We start from the raw sequence: 15,738 nt of genomic DNA, 5'->3' as shown, positions 1-15,738 counted from the left end.
CGATGTGAACTGTAATATTATATACAGGCCTAGATGAATAAACAGAATATTTGATATTGTTCTCTAAATAGGCTACTGAACTCAATTCTGAACTTTACGCGACAGAATTTTCTTTCTTTCTTTCTTTCTTTCTTTCTTTCTTTCTTTCTTTCTTTCTTTCTTTCTTTCTTTCTTTCTTTCTTATTTTCTTTCTTTCTTTCTTTCTTTCCTTTTTTTTTGGAGATATCAGAAATATTAGATTTATTTTTTTTGTATTAAAAACATTTAAATACATTTTAAACTTTTACATGTTGATTTCCATAGTTGGAAAAGTTATTAAACTTTATACAATGTAAAAAAAGTAATGAAAGTTTCTATAATGGCTACATATTTCAATGACTATATTAGTCTTTGTGAGTGCTTGTGGAGGCTATAAATTTAAATCAGTTGATTCACAAATGCAAATACTGTATATGACCCAAAATCTATATCCACTAACTACAAACTGGAAAGGTTTGAAACCTGTGTGTTTCTATTGTCAGCATTTAAATGTTACTAATTACTGTTTACCAAATAACAAAAACTATATTACCCAAAACATGTTTATCCATATATTTAAATATGGATATGGATAAACATGTTTTGGTGAATATAGTTTGTGTTGTTTGGAAAACAGTGCAAATACAAACAATACAAAGTACAATCTGACAATCATATGGAATCATTGGTTTATCCCCTTTTTTCTCACTTCTTTGTTTGGTGGAGGTAAAATAATCCATAAAATGACATGTGAATGCACATTTTCAGCACGCAGAGACATTTACAAGTGAAATATTAAAGTTTTAAAATGGGTTTAGTAGTCAGTTGATCTATGCATTTGGAGAAAAAAAGAAAAAGGAAAAAGTACAAAGAGGACTAAAAGGAATAGTTTACTCAAAAGTAAAATTGTGTCACAATTACTCATCCTCTTATGTTTTCCAAACCTTTTCATACAGTGAACGTGAATGGTGACTGAGGGTTGTTAGTCCCAAAAACCTCCCTTTGTGTCCCACGGAAGAAAGAAATTCATACAGGTTTGGAACAATTTGAGGGTGAATAAATGATAACAGAACTTTCATTTTAGAATGAACTATCCCTTTAAGTCAGTCCCATTTTAAGACCAGAAATGTGGAGACCCCGTAGCGACTCTACTACACCCTATCAATGGTGCAATATCCTTGCGCTTCTCCATATAGTCCCCAATAAACTTCGACATAACACAGATAAACACTTCTAATATTAACACCTATTTAACTCTAATTACCTCTATTGTCGGCGTCGATAAAACGTAAATGGCGTGTAGCTGATTTGGTGCTCTTGCAGTTTCACTGTAAATGTGTAAAAAGAGGTTCCGGTTAGATGAAATAGCCAGAGATTCACATGCTCTTCCTTTCCGAGTGAGTGCCGAAGTCGCGAACGGACCATGTCTAGCGGTTCTGCTGATTACAACAGGTAAACCCCTTATGACACATAGCCTTTATGCATGTTATGTTCATAAATGTGTGAATTGTTAAAATAGAGAGGCTTCGCGCTAGTTATAGCGATGGTGCTGTGCATTTAATCAGCTGTGTGATATTAAACAGGCCGCACAGCAAACTACCGCCTATAACGTTACTACTATGTGTATTCTCACGTATTCAGTGTTCACGTGACTAAAATGGTTATTATTCACACTTAATTGCTGAAGTATGTATATATAACGTTATATATATTCAAATAAGTGGCGTTATTATAGATCAAAACGACTAACCTTAGCTAGGCTTCACACCCACCCTGAAATCTAACGCGTGGCCTCCATGCTCGAGGCCTTGGATTCACACTGCCTTCCTCAATACCTTAACGTTATGTCATACGACTCTGTAATGTCGAATGTATTGTATTTGTTTTAGACATTTTATTATCAGGAGGTAAATAATTGTACAACGATTATGGGCTGCGCTTGACGCATTAAAGCTGACGAGTACTGGAAATAAATAAGACCAAATTTGGGCGTAGGTTTTAAGGTAGACCATGAACAAGTCGTTATCACGGGAAACAACCGATTATTCTCTATAGTAACTTTAGTTATGTACAGTTTTGACCGTTAACGGCGAGCCACGTGACGTTTTTGGAATGTGCGCTGAGAGGCGCGCGCGTCTCGTGGAGGTTCGAGTTCAATACTTTAAGCTTCAGGAACCGCTGATAATAATCAAAGTTGTCTTTTCTTTTAGCTCACGAGATCGAGACCATGGGGGGCCCGAAGGAATGGAGCCTGATGGTATCATCGAGGTTTGTATAATTTAGTCAAGTCTGGAGGGGTGGATAAATATCTGGGCTGGCTGATATAAAGCTTTTGAACTGATCGATTAAAGGGTAACTTAACTCTAGCCAAAATGCAACCTAGGGACTTTTTGTTAATCTACCCGAGGCAAACTTTAATTTGAAAGCATAATTAGAATGGAATCGCCACTTAAGTTTGACCATATTTTCGTCTTCGGTCAAATTGCGTTTTGAAGGGGAGTGCATGGGGCACTTCTATGATAGCATCAAAAATCGCTATTTTTAAAACGCTAAGAAGGCTCGACACATGAAACTTTGCTCGAAGTGTCACCAGGGGCTCTACACATCAACTCGAGCATTGAGAACATTGTTTGTGTACACAGAGTTTACTAAAAAGAAAGATTTTGAAGAACTCACTGAAGCTGTGTCCGCTGGCATTTTGTCAGTCAAAAATAGTCGATCTCCGAATGCCAATGAACTGACTCTGAATTTTAGTATTTTCTTAAATGAGGATCCTTTTTCAAATTCAAGGTCAATATTGATTTTCACTATTGACAAAACAAATTATCCGTGAGTTTATATGGAACTAAGCTTTAGGAGCTTTCCATCTTTACTCTCCTCCCTGTTACGTTGCATTCGGAGATTGACTATTTTTGACTCAGTGCTCGAGTTGATGTGTAGAGCCCCTGGTGATACTTCGAGCAAAGTTTCATGTGTCGAGCCGTCATAGTGTCTTAAAAATGGTGATTTTTGATGCTATCATAGAAGTGCCCCTAGCACTCCCATTCAAAAGGCAATTTGACCAAAAACGAAAATACGGTCAAACTTAAAAGTGGCGTTTCCATTCTAATTATGCTTATAAACGAAAGTTTGCCTTGGGTAGGTTAACAAAAAAGACCCTAGATTGCATTTTTGTGAGATATCCCTTTAAGGCAGCCAAATTTAAGGGTATGTAGTTCCCCTCAAAACGGAAAATTATCAATTACTCCATGTCATTTCAAACCCATAAGAATTCTTGTAAACGATGATATTTTAATCAAATCTTGAGAGATTTCTGTTTCTCCATTGAAAGTCCGTTCATCCAAAACTCAAACTTTTGAAAACCATTCATAAAGACACCATAAAAGTAATGCAAAATAGAGCGGTTTAATCGGGTCAGAGGAGAGAAACATTAGCGGCTTTCACACTGGAGGAACCTTTTCATAGTTCCAGGAACTAATGGCGGAAGTACCCACTTTTTGACCCGTTCTCACCGCAGGAACATCTTTTGGGGGAACTAAATTAGCTCCTACGTTAGAGTAGCTAATGTTAATGGCATTTACTTGTCACCTTTGTCTGCGCTGTGTTCTTGTCTTAGCCTCGACGATATGTAGCACCACAAGTTGGAGATTTCGTCTCTTAGCCCTCCTTTTTGCTCTTTCATCACATAACTTGTATGTCCACATTCTGTCTCTGCTATCATGAAACCCACGACTCACAACAAAAACACAGCTCTGATCACGACGTCCCCCATCCTCCAGTTGTTGACGTTGTTAAATGCCACGCTTGTATGACGTTTGTCCGCTGGCTAATGTCACCTCAGAGTTCCTACTGGCGGTCAGAAAGCAACCAGGAAAATGGCCCTGGGGGACAACATTTAGTTCCCGGAGATCTGCCCTGGTGGCTAGTTCCTATAACTATCTGCTGCGAAAGCCTCTATTGTTGTAATGACTCCATGAAGTCTTGTTTTTCCCACAACATCTACATTGCTTTATCTTGCCATTTACATACAAATAACCATTTTGATGCATATTGTGTATGTTTTACACAAACAGCATTTATTTGACCCAAATTCCAGAATTGTCAGCAAGCTCTCTAGCTTTGAATGGGACACTACATTTTATTTAAATGTTCACCCAAAAATGAAAATAACGTCTAATTACTCACCCTCATGTTGTTCCAACCCCGTACGACTTTCGTTCATCTTCAGAACACAAATTAAGATATTTGATTAAATCTGAGAGCTGTCTCACTCCTTCATAGGCCAGGTAATCGATTTCTGCCATTCCAGAAAAGTTAGTAAAGGCATCGTTAAAATAGTCCAAGTGACTACAGTGGCTCAACCTTAAGTTAATCAAGCGACGAATACTTTTTGCGTGCATAAAAATAAATAACGCCTTTATTCAACTATTCATTTTCTTCCGTGTGGGCCTCTGACGCGAGTTAACGAGAGCGCCACGACGCATGCGTGAGAACTGAGAAGATTGAACAGTGAACAGTTCACGTAAACCATACCCCAGACCTACCCTGGTAATCCAGAGTTCTCGCGAGAGCACAAGTTGAATTTGCTCAGCAAATTACTCTGGTGTCGAGTAATGATGCTCATTAAATATGCCCCTCTATCTGAGCTGCACCAATCACATCGGGTTATCTGATATAGGCGGGCCAGAGGCGAGATGACGACAGCGCTGCATCGAACATTGCAAGATGACATTGCAAGATGGCTGTGGATGAACACCAGTTGTTTGAAACGGCTTTGGCCGCTACATTGAAAGATTTAGACCAGTGGTTCTCAACTCCAGTCCTCGGGACCCGTTGCTCTGCACATTTTGTATGTCTCTCTTATCTGACACACTCAGTTCAGTTCATGGAGTCTCTCTTAACGAGCTGATGATCTGATTCAGGTGTGTTAAATAAGGGAGACATACAAAATATGCAGAGCAGTGGGTCCCGAGGACTGGAGTTGAGAACCACTAATTTAAACCTTTTCTCTAAAAGAGGAACAGAAGACGGCGCTCGAATCGTTCCTTTGCAAGAAGGGCGTTTTTGCTGTTTTGCCGACCGGATACGGCAAGAGTCTAATCTACTAGTTGGTAGCTAAGCGTATGGGGCTTGTTGTGATTGGTCGTAGTGTTATCCAATTGCGTGCAGTGAGATTTTCAAACGCATGCTTGGTGCCGCCCCTCGAGCTGGCCGATTTTCATTAGTCGACGCCAGACCATTAATCTTTTAGATTTAGGTCTGGATTTCCAGGCTACCCCAGACCATCCTCTTCATGTGGACTCTGGTCAGGTTTGTTGGTGCACACTCGAGTTCACAAAACTGTTTGCGTCCAAATGAACCAAACTCTGTCAGTCAAACCCGGGTGCGTACCAAAAGTTCTTGGTGAACTGCGACAGCTCCAGTAGTAAGATGAAAATCTTGAACTCCGTCATGTAAACTATAACCTTTAACAATTAGAACATGATATAGGCTGCCTGTATGATATCACACTGTAGCCACGTTGGACCAGTGGATGGATGATGCATCTTCTGGTCACAAGCGGGAATTCATTCAGCGCATTTCTCACAGTGCATTATGGGTGTTCTTTGACCATTGAGCATACATCGTTTTTACGCTCATTGCGGTACATTGTGGGATTGAATGAGTGCACTTGATGAAGTCCACTGTTTTTGGATGCTACAAATAATGGCCTATTTAGGGGGCAAGTTCAGACACAGCCTAAAGCACTTGAATGCGTAAAATCAGCAAAAATCCAGCTTGTTCCCATTTAAGACTTGACCAATTCTTTAATGAACATGCCCTAAAAAAGAAAGTGGAGGCTTAAAGAAAATCCCACTTGTAATTACAATGTTGTGGTGCTTTTCATGTGTTCCTATTGTTTAATGTGTGGTGTTTCTTTCTTTTTTTTTAAGGCAGCATATTGTCCTTTTAGGTTACAGTAGGGACAGTTTGAGCTGTTTACCACTTTAGATGTGTGTAATGGCTCAAACTGAAATCTCCTACACATTATTTTACAGAGCAACTGGAATGAGATTACGGACAATTTTGATGACATGAGCCTGAAGGAAACTCTTCTCCGTGGAATTTACGCCTATGGTTTTGAGAAACCCTCAGCAATCCAGCAGAGAGCTATAATCCCTTGCATAAAAGGTACAAACAAGTTCATGAGGATCAATTACACTTGACATTTGCTTAACATGCTTTTTCAAAGAACACAAGGTACATGTACACATTACATTTTGCGTCGTGCTCATCTCTTCGTGGTCTAGACCAGTGCTTCTCAAACATGTCCTGTGGACCCCCACCACTACACTTTTTTTTTCTCTCCATGTAGCACACCTGATTCAACTCGCCATATCTATAGTAGAGACCGCAATACTTGAATTGGGTGTGTCCGATGAGGAAGACAGTGGTGGGGGTCCCCAGGACGGGTTTAAGAAGCACTGGTCTAGTAGTCAAATTCTAGTGTGCTCAATTGGTGCGTTATGCATTCGTGTGAATTCTTTATATATTTTTCTTCTCCATTAGGTTATGATGTTATCGCTCAAGCCCAGTCAGGGACTGGTAAAACTGCCACGTTTGCCATTTCCATCCTGCAGCAGCTGGAGATTGAGCAGAAAGAAACTCAGGCTCTGGTCCTGGCACCAACCCGAGAGCTCGCTCAGCAGGTATGCTGTACCCGAGGTCACCATAAACTTAAGTGTGTCTCAGACCAAGGCGGCATATTCTGGCAGTAGCCCAATTCAAGGTACACTTTTGCTGTTTTTCCTGCTACAAAAATCATGAAATGTGGGTTTTTATTATTTTAAATTGCACAAATTGATGAACTATTCTGCAGGAAATATTTATCTAGCTAGTGCTTCAGCCAGAATAATTCAATCTTTCTGTAATGGCTTGGAGTGTTTACTGTTATAGAAATGGTGGTTGGAAATCGGATTTTTAGTTAATGTTGTTAGACCACCGGGTGATTTCACTTGGGAACAAGCTATGGACAAAAGCATGAGATGATGCTATTTCATCTTTCGGGACTGACCTGTTATGGAGATGACCTTTTCAACTGATCATACTTGTCCACTGTTTGGCATTATTTGTGCACACTGACTTACGTCAGTACAGGTATTAAGCGTTTCTTTTATTTAAACCCCATCCGTTTTTGTCCACTCGCTAGATTCAGAAGGTTATCCTGGCCTTGGGTGACTACATGGGCGCTTCTTGTCATGCCTGCATTGGAGGCACCAACGTGCGGAACGAAATGCAAAAACTCCAGGCGGAGGCTCCGCACATCGTTGTTGGCACGCCAGGTCGAGTGTTTGACATGCTGAACAGGAGGTACCTGTGTAAGTAGCGAATGCTAATTAGGCTAAAACATGCATGATGTATGAAGTGATGCTTACCATCTTTCGGGACTGACCTATTATGGAGATATTTACAACTTTACAACTGATCATACATTTCACCAATATGGTTGTGAGCCATGTGATGCTTTTATTAAAAGTTTGAATTACAGTTAGTTTTTTTTTTTTCTGTAAACAGCTCCCAAATGGATCAAGATGTTTGTTCTTGATGAAGCAGATGAAATGCTGAGCCGTGGTTTCAAGGATCAAATCTATGAGATTTTCCAGAAATTAAGCACAAACATACAAGTAAGTCAACGCCCTGATGCCCGACACTGAACGGAGGCGTCTTCCGCTCAAAAGAACTGTGCTAAAATTGCAGAGTCCAGGTTCTCCTGGTTTATGCAATGATGCTAGCAGAGTATCATGTGGAAGAAGAGCAGTAGCCCTGCGCCGGAAATGAAACTGAGTCGGACCTCTTTCTTAATGTCCAGTGGCTTATGTTTCAAGGTCCAGTGCGACAATACATGCATTTTCAACTGGAAATCATATTAACAATATATTTTTTAGTAACTAAAGGTTTTTTTTATTTGTTTTTTTTAACCATGTTGAAAATCGTTTTTCTATATTATTGCTGATAATAAAATGTACCTATTACCAATTATATTAAATGCAGAATAATCTTTCGTTTGTTGTTTCATAATTTATTGCACTGTACTGTATATAGGTTTGGTTTTTTTTCCATGCTTTAACTGCTTGCTTATGTTGCCAGGTTGTGCTGCTTTCGGCCACCATGCCTGCTGATGTGCTGGAGGTGACCACCAAGTTCATGCGTGAACCTGTTCGCATCCTGGTGAAAAAGGAGGAGCTGACTTTGGAGGGTATTAAGCAGTTTTACATCAATGTAGAACGAGAGGTGAGGCACTGGTTGTCTCTAATGTCCCTTCTTTTAAAAAGCACCATGCTAAAATCACCAGCCCGAGGCCTTCGGGTCTCGCTCTGGTGTTCATGCTAGTACTGGTTAATCACAAAGAAGGTAGAGCAAAAGCACACGGTCGGAAATGAGTCTAGGAAGGACCTCTTTCTTAATGTCCGGTGTCCAAGGTCTCGAGATTTTGTGCCATACACATCATGAACCTCAGGATATTGATGTAGATGATTCCTTGCACTGTTGCTCTGCTAATGTTAATTCACTACTCCTGTAGGAGTGGAAGTTGGACACACTGTGTGACCTCTACGAGACTCTTACGATCACCCAGGCTGTTATCTTCTTGAACACGAGAAGAAAGGTTGACTGGCTGACCGAGAAGATGCATGCTAGAGATTTCACTGTGTCTGCTCTGGTAAGTCCAAGAAGTACATGCACATATTATGTTGTAATCAAAAGGATTACAATTGTAGGCCAGTGATTTGAGCTAAAAGACTGAGGGCACGTTATGTTTAATGCTGGATGAAGTATGAAATGATGTTCATCATCTTTCGGGACTGACCTTTTATGGAGAAATTTTTAAACACAACTGATCATACTTATCCAGATCTTGTAACCAAGCATGGCATTTATGCTGGCTCGTCCAAGTTAAACTTGTGTCTTTGTGTCTTCCAGCACGGAGACATGGATCAGAAGGAGCGAGACATAATCATGAGAGAGTTCAGGTCTGGCTCCAGCAGAGTGCTCATAACCACAGATTTGCTGGTGAGTAGGCCTTTACTTTCACAATTTCTCATTTGTCAATCTTGCATGGTGATTTGTTAAATACTGGAGTTATGACAGTATGGTGATGTAATGATATGATCAGGGCTTTACATTAAGCCTTTTCATGTGCTTGTCCTTCGTACAAGTAAATCTGTCATTCTCTTGTCAGAGTAAAAAAGCTGCTTGTCTGAAAAAAAAAAAAAATTGTAAATTTATTCTGAAGCAATATTCTCAATACCCCCCCCCCCCCCCCCCCCTGGTAATTTACACTGAAAAATTACAACAGCATTAAATAATGTTATGACATTGTTTTAAATAATTTTTGAATATACAAATAAGAAACGTTGGAAAGAATGATACAATCCAACTGTCTCCATTGACTTTGCATTGCGAGAAGCTGCCTCGTCACTTCTGACAAAAATAGCAATCAAAACAGTGTCTAAAAGCTGCTATGTGACAAGGTGTACAGCAAACAAGCCAAAAAACCCAGAAATAAGCTGTTCTCTCGTTTTAGTGATTCCCTAGTTCCCTATATTTATCTTTTTTCTTTTTTTTTTACGTTTAAATCCGGCTACTAGTAAATTTTTTTTACTTGTCTCTTCGAAAAATCCACTTGTCATGGACAAGCGTTAATGTCAAGCCCTGATGATGGTTAATTATCTAAAGGTAAAAATACAAATAAAGTCCTTTTAATTCAACCTGTAGTAAAAACTACTAATCTGCTAGTGTCATCTATAGGGTTGGTAAGACATTTTCCGGTTTTGGTTCCCATTCAGTACAAATTATTAAAACAAATAGTAGTAAGTAGGGATGTCCCGATCAGGTTTTTTTGCCCTCGAGTCCGAGTCATTTGATTTTGAGTATCTGCCGATACCGAGTCCCGATCCGATACTTAATACATAAAAAAAGAATAAAGAAGAGCGAAAAAACAGATCCAGGATGTTCCTTATTTTTTATTTAATTCACCTTATTTTAACATTCAACAACTCTGTTAACAAACAGAGCACTTCTGTGAGGTAGCTTGAACAATCAAGTAATAAATAAATTCTTCACTTTTGGACTTTAGTGCAACAGTAAATATAAAAAAGTCTAATATATAAACAAATAGCACCTCAACTTAAAATACCCGGCAGGCATGTAAACAAATAAAAAATAAAAGTGCTACAGTGTTTGCAAAGCCAGTAATGTGCTTTTAGGAACTGCACTCCTAACTCTTACGCCGGTTTCACACTGCACTGTTAGCAGAGCGTGCAGTGCGTATTTTTTTCGCCGCCCATGTTAACAGATTAAACCAGGCTTTAGAGCATTCACACCAGCGCGCAGAGGCGGCGCGGCAGTGCGTAGCAGAGCAGGAGTGCCGCGATCGTTTCGGCGCCGAGTCTATTTTTGCTGCGCCGCTTTTGCTGAATTAAAGTGACAATACATTGATCATGGCCAAAATACACCGCAGTTTTATCCAAAAAGTGCATTGATGATATCTATTGTGTTTTAAACAGTCAATCAAATGACCAACAGCAATTTAAAAAAGAAAACAAATGTCCAAAAACAAACTTGTTGCCATAACAATAAAAACAAAGATGAACAAAAAGTTATATGAAATTAATAAAATAAGCTTCTTGACAAGTCTTTTCTCTTAAATGTATTTGAAAACGAAAAAAAGCAATGCCAACTTATCCATTATAGAGTAGCCTACTCTGTCTGTAGCCTGCCTTACACAACCCGCGGTTCAGCCGCGCGTGACAAACGCTGCCAGTGTGAAAGCAAAACGCGCGTGTCCTGCTCCTGCTCACCATACACACTGCTCCTGCGCTGCTTACACTCTGCTAACGCGTGCAGTGTGAAACTGGCGTAACTATAGATGTGTTAAAAAATAATGAGAATATATATACATATATATCCGAGTCCTGATCGGGAGGTAACGTCCGATTCCGATCGAGTCTGAAAACACGTGATCGGGCCCGATTTCCGATCACATGATCGGATCGGGACATCCCTAGTAGTAAGGGTTTGAAAATGCACAATCCTTTTTGTGTTTATTTCTTATACTTGTCAAATGAGTTTAACAGACTGGTAATGTCAACAAATTCAACATATTTAGCAATGTTTGCAAAAATAATAAATTTTTCTGAAGGAAAATAAATATTTCTGCATTCTCTAGGATAATTTGGGACCTCTCCTATAGCTTGTGTCTCCAGCAGTGGAGAATATACCCTCTCAGAAGGGGTAGAATATGCTTGAACACGCATGTAAGATCCAGACAGGTGAAACATAATATTTTGATTTGAATGATTGATCGATAAAGACTTCACTTCATTACTGGATGAAGCAGCGCTCTAGCGGTTAATAAACAGAACTGCATGCATCTTGCGGAAGAACATTGTAGCCGGAGCTACTTCTGTTTATTTCTATGACGCGGGTGAGTCACTCAGGCACTGTGTGCTACTCCGCAGTGGTGCCAGTGTAAAGTAGTCCGAGTATAAACGCTTATTACAGGCTTACTGTAGTGATTCAGGGTAAGACAAAAACACGGTTTGAAAAAAGGCATTCATGATGTACTCGCTCATTATGTACATTTTAGTAAATTCTGAAGCGAATTTTCGTTATTTGAAGCGACTTTCAAAAGGTGATTTACTGTTTTGGTTGCTACCGTAGACATCAGTGTTTATTCTCAAACTATAAACTTTTATTTCAGTACTTCTGTGATCATTTGAATATTTGTAACACCGAAATACCGATACTGTGTTGTAGGGCTGAAACGATTAGTCGACATTGTCGACGACGTCGACAATAAAAAATTGTCGACAAATATCTTTGTTGTCGAGTAGTCGTTTGATCCCACGTGACCTAATGTAAGGGCCTGCAATATCGCGATTTGACCGCTACGGCGCTGTAGCGCTAGAGTGTAATGCAGCCGTTACAAATGCTATTGCGGTAGAAGAAAACACAGCGCGAATTATGACGGAGTGCAAACGAATCCGAACTAGCAAGGTGTGTAAAGTTTCACAAAACTTCAAACCAAGAATACTGTCGTTTGCAATACAAGCAAGGCGGAACTTGCTTTTCACGGGAGCACAACATGCATGTTAAAACACTTAAAGAGGAAAAACCCGGCACGAGACGAGCCGGTGAGAGGTGAATGTTCTCCAGCTGGAGCTAAATAACTAGCAGTAAATCTCTTTATTAGACAATGCAATACTACTAATAATGGCAATATTAACAATAATAATATAATTACAGTAATGTGATGATTTATTTTTGCATAGAATAAAACTTGATCGAGCTTAGGAGTCAGGGCTGTTTTTATTATTGTAACTCTATTAGTTATTACAGTCTTATCACTTGCCTGTATTTTGTTCCATATTCATGAAGACTTACAAAAAGAGATGTTATGAAGAATATCATGTCAGTTATTTTTTTATACTGTAAATTAAAAGGTGAATGAGAATGTCTCTGTCAGCTCAGCTCAATTGTCATTTTTTTAAACATTGTATTCTTACAATAATTGTTTGCAGTTTAAGTTTGTCTGTAATGCAGCTGATCATTTTTTTTGTTTATTTTTTTCTATTGAAAGAGAACAGAATATTTAACCAATGCTTAGAGAACATTTGTGTGTGTGATTTGAGTTGGACAGAAATCTGAAAACTTAAGAGAATGACCTGTTTAGTTGGCTCAAAGTTCATTAAACCAACCATTTCAAAAGCTGAAGTGATTTTCTTTTTTTATATTATAGTTAGAATATGTATAACTCAGTGTTTTAACTAATTGAAAAGGCTGAATAATCGTTCCAAACTTACTGATTAGTTGGCAAAATAATCGACGATTAGTCGATTAATCGTTCTAATAATCGTTAGATTAATCGATTATCAAAATAATCGTTTGTTGCAGCCCTACTGTGTTGTTGAAAAGATTGTGAAAGTAAAGCTCTCTGTCTCTCTCTCTCTCTCTCTCTCTCTCTCTCTCTCTCTCTCTCTCTCTGTCTCTCTCTCTGTCTCTCTCTCTGTCTCTCTCTCTCTCTCTCTCTCTCTCTCTCTCTCTCTCTCTCTGTCTCTGTCTGTCTCTCTGTCTCTGTCTGTCTCTCTCTGTCTCTGTGTCTCTCTCTGTCTCTCTCTCTCTCTCTCTCTCTCTCTCTCTCTCTCTCTCTCTCTCTCTCTCTCTCTGTCTGTCTCTGTGTGTGAACCATTTTAGGAACCAAAACTTATGAATTTTGCACGGTTCCGGTATTTTTCAAAAAACACTACTGGTTCTAGATAAGAACCGGTTTTCGGTTCCCAACCCTAGTCATCTATTTTATTCACAATTTTGAATGATTTAGCAGTGCAAGTTGCTTGAAGCTAATTCCATCTTTAGTGTCTTTAACTTGATCCGCCTTTGAAACAAATGTCTTTTTTTGTTGACTCCAACAAGGAGATTTTTTAAAATATCTGTGTAAAGCTACATTCTGTCTAAAGTTAAAGCAATTATTTAAGCGGTACTAAAATCAGGAACCGTTGCAAAAATGATCTATTTAGTGGTGAGACTGCAATGAAAACCAAACCCATTGTCTTTTGTAGTAGAAAACAGTGTTTTCTGCTGCGAAGGACAACCTCACCTAGTGCGGTTGACTTTTTACACGTGCTGTTTTCCTGTTATGTTAATTAAGATCTATACCAGATAAGGACATTTTATTGTCTTATTCTCTTGGCCCAGAGAAAGAGGGACCATTTCTAAGAAATGACAGGTTGTTGATTTTGACACGCAACGCCTTTTATTGCAAAGACCTCTTCATCTCGTAGCTGACACTTGTCACTCAACTTCCTGTACACTTCCTGAATGTAGCAAACATCAAACACAACTTTTAAGGTTACAATAACGTTCATACACACTCGCCCACACTTGCAGCCTCAGGCTGTAAATATTAAATTAGTGGGTGTGTTTATTACTCTCTTTTGTGTTTCGCCTACCTCCGCCATTTTGCGAAAGTGCAAGAAGCACCTATGTGACGAATGATGTCAAAGAAACGTCAGTAGGCTTTGATCTATTATGTTCTATTACTGCATCGATGCAACAATTAATTTCAACACCCCTATTACACGGTGATTAATGAAACTACTTGTATGGACAAGACAAAAGGGTTGGTATTGTTTAATGACTTATTTATTTCTAGACGACCTGAGAAAAAAACATTTTATCCTGCTAATATTCTTAAAGGTTAACAGCCATTTTTAAATTGAACAAGTTTAATTCTGGAACGACTATGACCACTCGTATAGGTTTCTCTGTTTTTTTTTTTTTTTTTTACCTGGATTTTACCGTGAAAATAGCTGTAGAAAATGTCATAAGGTTGCACGGGATGTCATAAGATGATGCACGGGGGCAACTTTTTGAGCAATGTTGCCGTCAACGGGCAACCAGGTGTGAGACCGGGCCCACGACCAATCTAAAGTATCCAGATAGAAATTTGTTGCCCATACTCGATGGGAAAAGTGCCCAAGCAACATTGCTCAGTTGTCCCGTGTATAGACTTAAACCTTCAGTTAAGAGTTTTGTGCATCTGAAATAAATGTCCATTTAGTAATCCTAAAACCTGTTCCATAGGCTCGTGGAATTGATGTTCAACAAGTTTCTCTTGTCATCAACTATGACTTGCCAACAAATAGAGAGAACTACATCCATAGGTGAGTAAACCTGCAGGTGTTGACATGTTTCTCTGACTGCATTGATGCATTTAACGTTGACTCGTTCGCTGTAATCGTTCCCTCTCAGGATTGGCCGTGGAGGTCGGTTTGGCAGAAAAGGCGTAGCCATCAATTTCGTGACTGAAGAGGACAAAAGGATTCTTCGAGACATTGAGACGTTTTACAACACTACTGTTGAGGAGATGCCCATGAACGTCGCCGACCTGATTTAAACTTTGGAGATTTGAATGCAGGGATAGCTGTTGAATGATCACTTCCATTTACGCTTATTTTATTGGAAGACAAAAAACTTACGAATTCGATACGTGACATTGACTCTCTGTGTGGACGGTTGTAGACTCGCACCATATCAGTATTCACTGGTGGTGGCGTTTACAAAACATGGGTTCTTTACATGTATTCTTTTTCAGGTATTTTTTCCCTAGTACGCTTAAAATGTATCTATTAGATGTTCTTCATCGTTTAGTAATCTACTTGTGGACTAAAAGATACAAGTGCTGCATTAAGTCTGCTAATTATGTTATGCTAACATATGTGTGCAGTTTAACTGTTCACTTCACCTACCTTTTTTAGTAATATGAAGGTATTTTTTAGTTCTGTGGAATGTATTAATTTAAATGTATATTGTTGATCAAGTTCTACTTTTTGTGAAGTCCTCTTCAAAGGTGGGTCTCAACGCCTTCGCTCGATGTCCCATTTAATGTTTGGCCCATTTGACAATAAAGAGGATTATTCTGTCCATGATTCGTTGTTCCATGTCTTTTGAACTAGTTGAACATCTCACACAAAATCTTGAGAAATCACTGCTATTTTGAACCTCATTTCTGCTTGGATTAATAGTGGTGCAGGGATGACGTCAGAACCCGGAAGACTAATTTGCTGCTGGTTACTTCAAGGTTTTCCTATGGGATTTTTCAATTTGAGTCAAATAAAGCCTGTGATAAACATAACTTGATATTATTTGTTCTACTGCAACATAAACTGCACACATTCGCGC

The 15,738-nt window shown here is 39.1% G+C and overlaps 1 protein-coding gene across 1 annotated transcript; it reads left to right on the top strand.

The window, feature by feature from the left end:
* The first annotated feature begins 1,168 nt into the window (after window positions 1–1,168).
* On the top strand, window positions 1,169–15,485 carry eif4a2 (eukaryotic translation initiation factor 4A2). Its single transcript, XM_079877188.1, has 11 exons — window positions 1,169–1,470; window positions 2,229–2,286; window positions 6,057–6,189; window positions 6,568–6,707; window positions 7,208–7,376; window positions 7,573–7,682; window positions 8,146–8,289; window positions 8,579–8,716; window positions 8,977–9,066; window positions 14,641–14,720; window positions 14,809–15,485. The coding sequence occupies exons 1-11, from the start codon at window positions 1,442–1,444 to the stop codon at window positions 14,951–14,953; spliced, it is 1,236 nt and encodes a 411-aa protein (XP_079733314.1). The 5' UTR covers window positions 1,169–1,441; the 3' UTR covers window positions 14,954–15,485.
* Window positions 15,486–15,738: the final 253 nt, after the last annotated feature.

Source organism: Squalius cephalus (assembly GCF_949319135.1).
Source record: "Squalius cephalus genome assembly, chromosome: 7".
NCBI lineage: Eukaryota > Metazoa > Chordata > Actinopteri > Cypriniformes > Leuciscidae > Squalius > Squalius cephalus.
This window is presented reverse-complemented; position numbering and strand designations above follow the sequence as displayed.

Coding starts and splice junctions, on each gene's coding strand:
- eif4a2 (XM_079877188.1), top strand. CDS start 1,442: ATGTCTAGCGGTTCTGCTGATTACAACAG. Junction 6,708..7,207: donor CCCGAGAGCTCGCTCAGCAG/GTATGCTGTACC, acceptor TCCACTCGCTAG/ATTCAGAAGGTTATCCTGGC. Junction 7,377..7,572: donor GCTGAACAGGAGGTACCTGT/GTAAGTAGCGAA, acceptor TTCTGTAAACAG/CTCCCAAATGGATCAAGATG.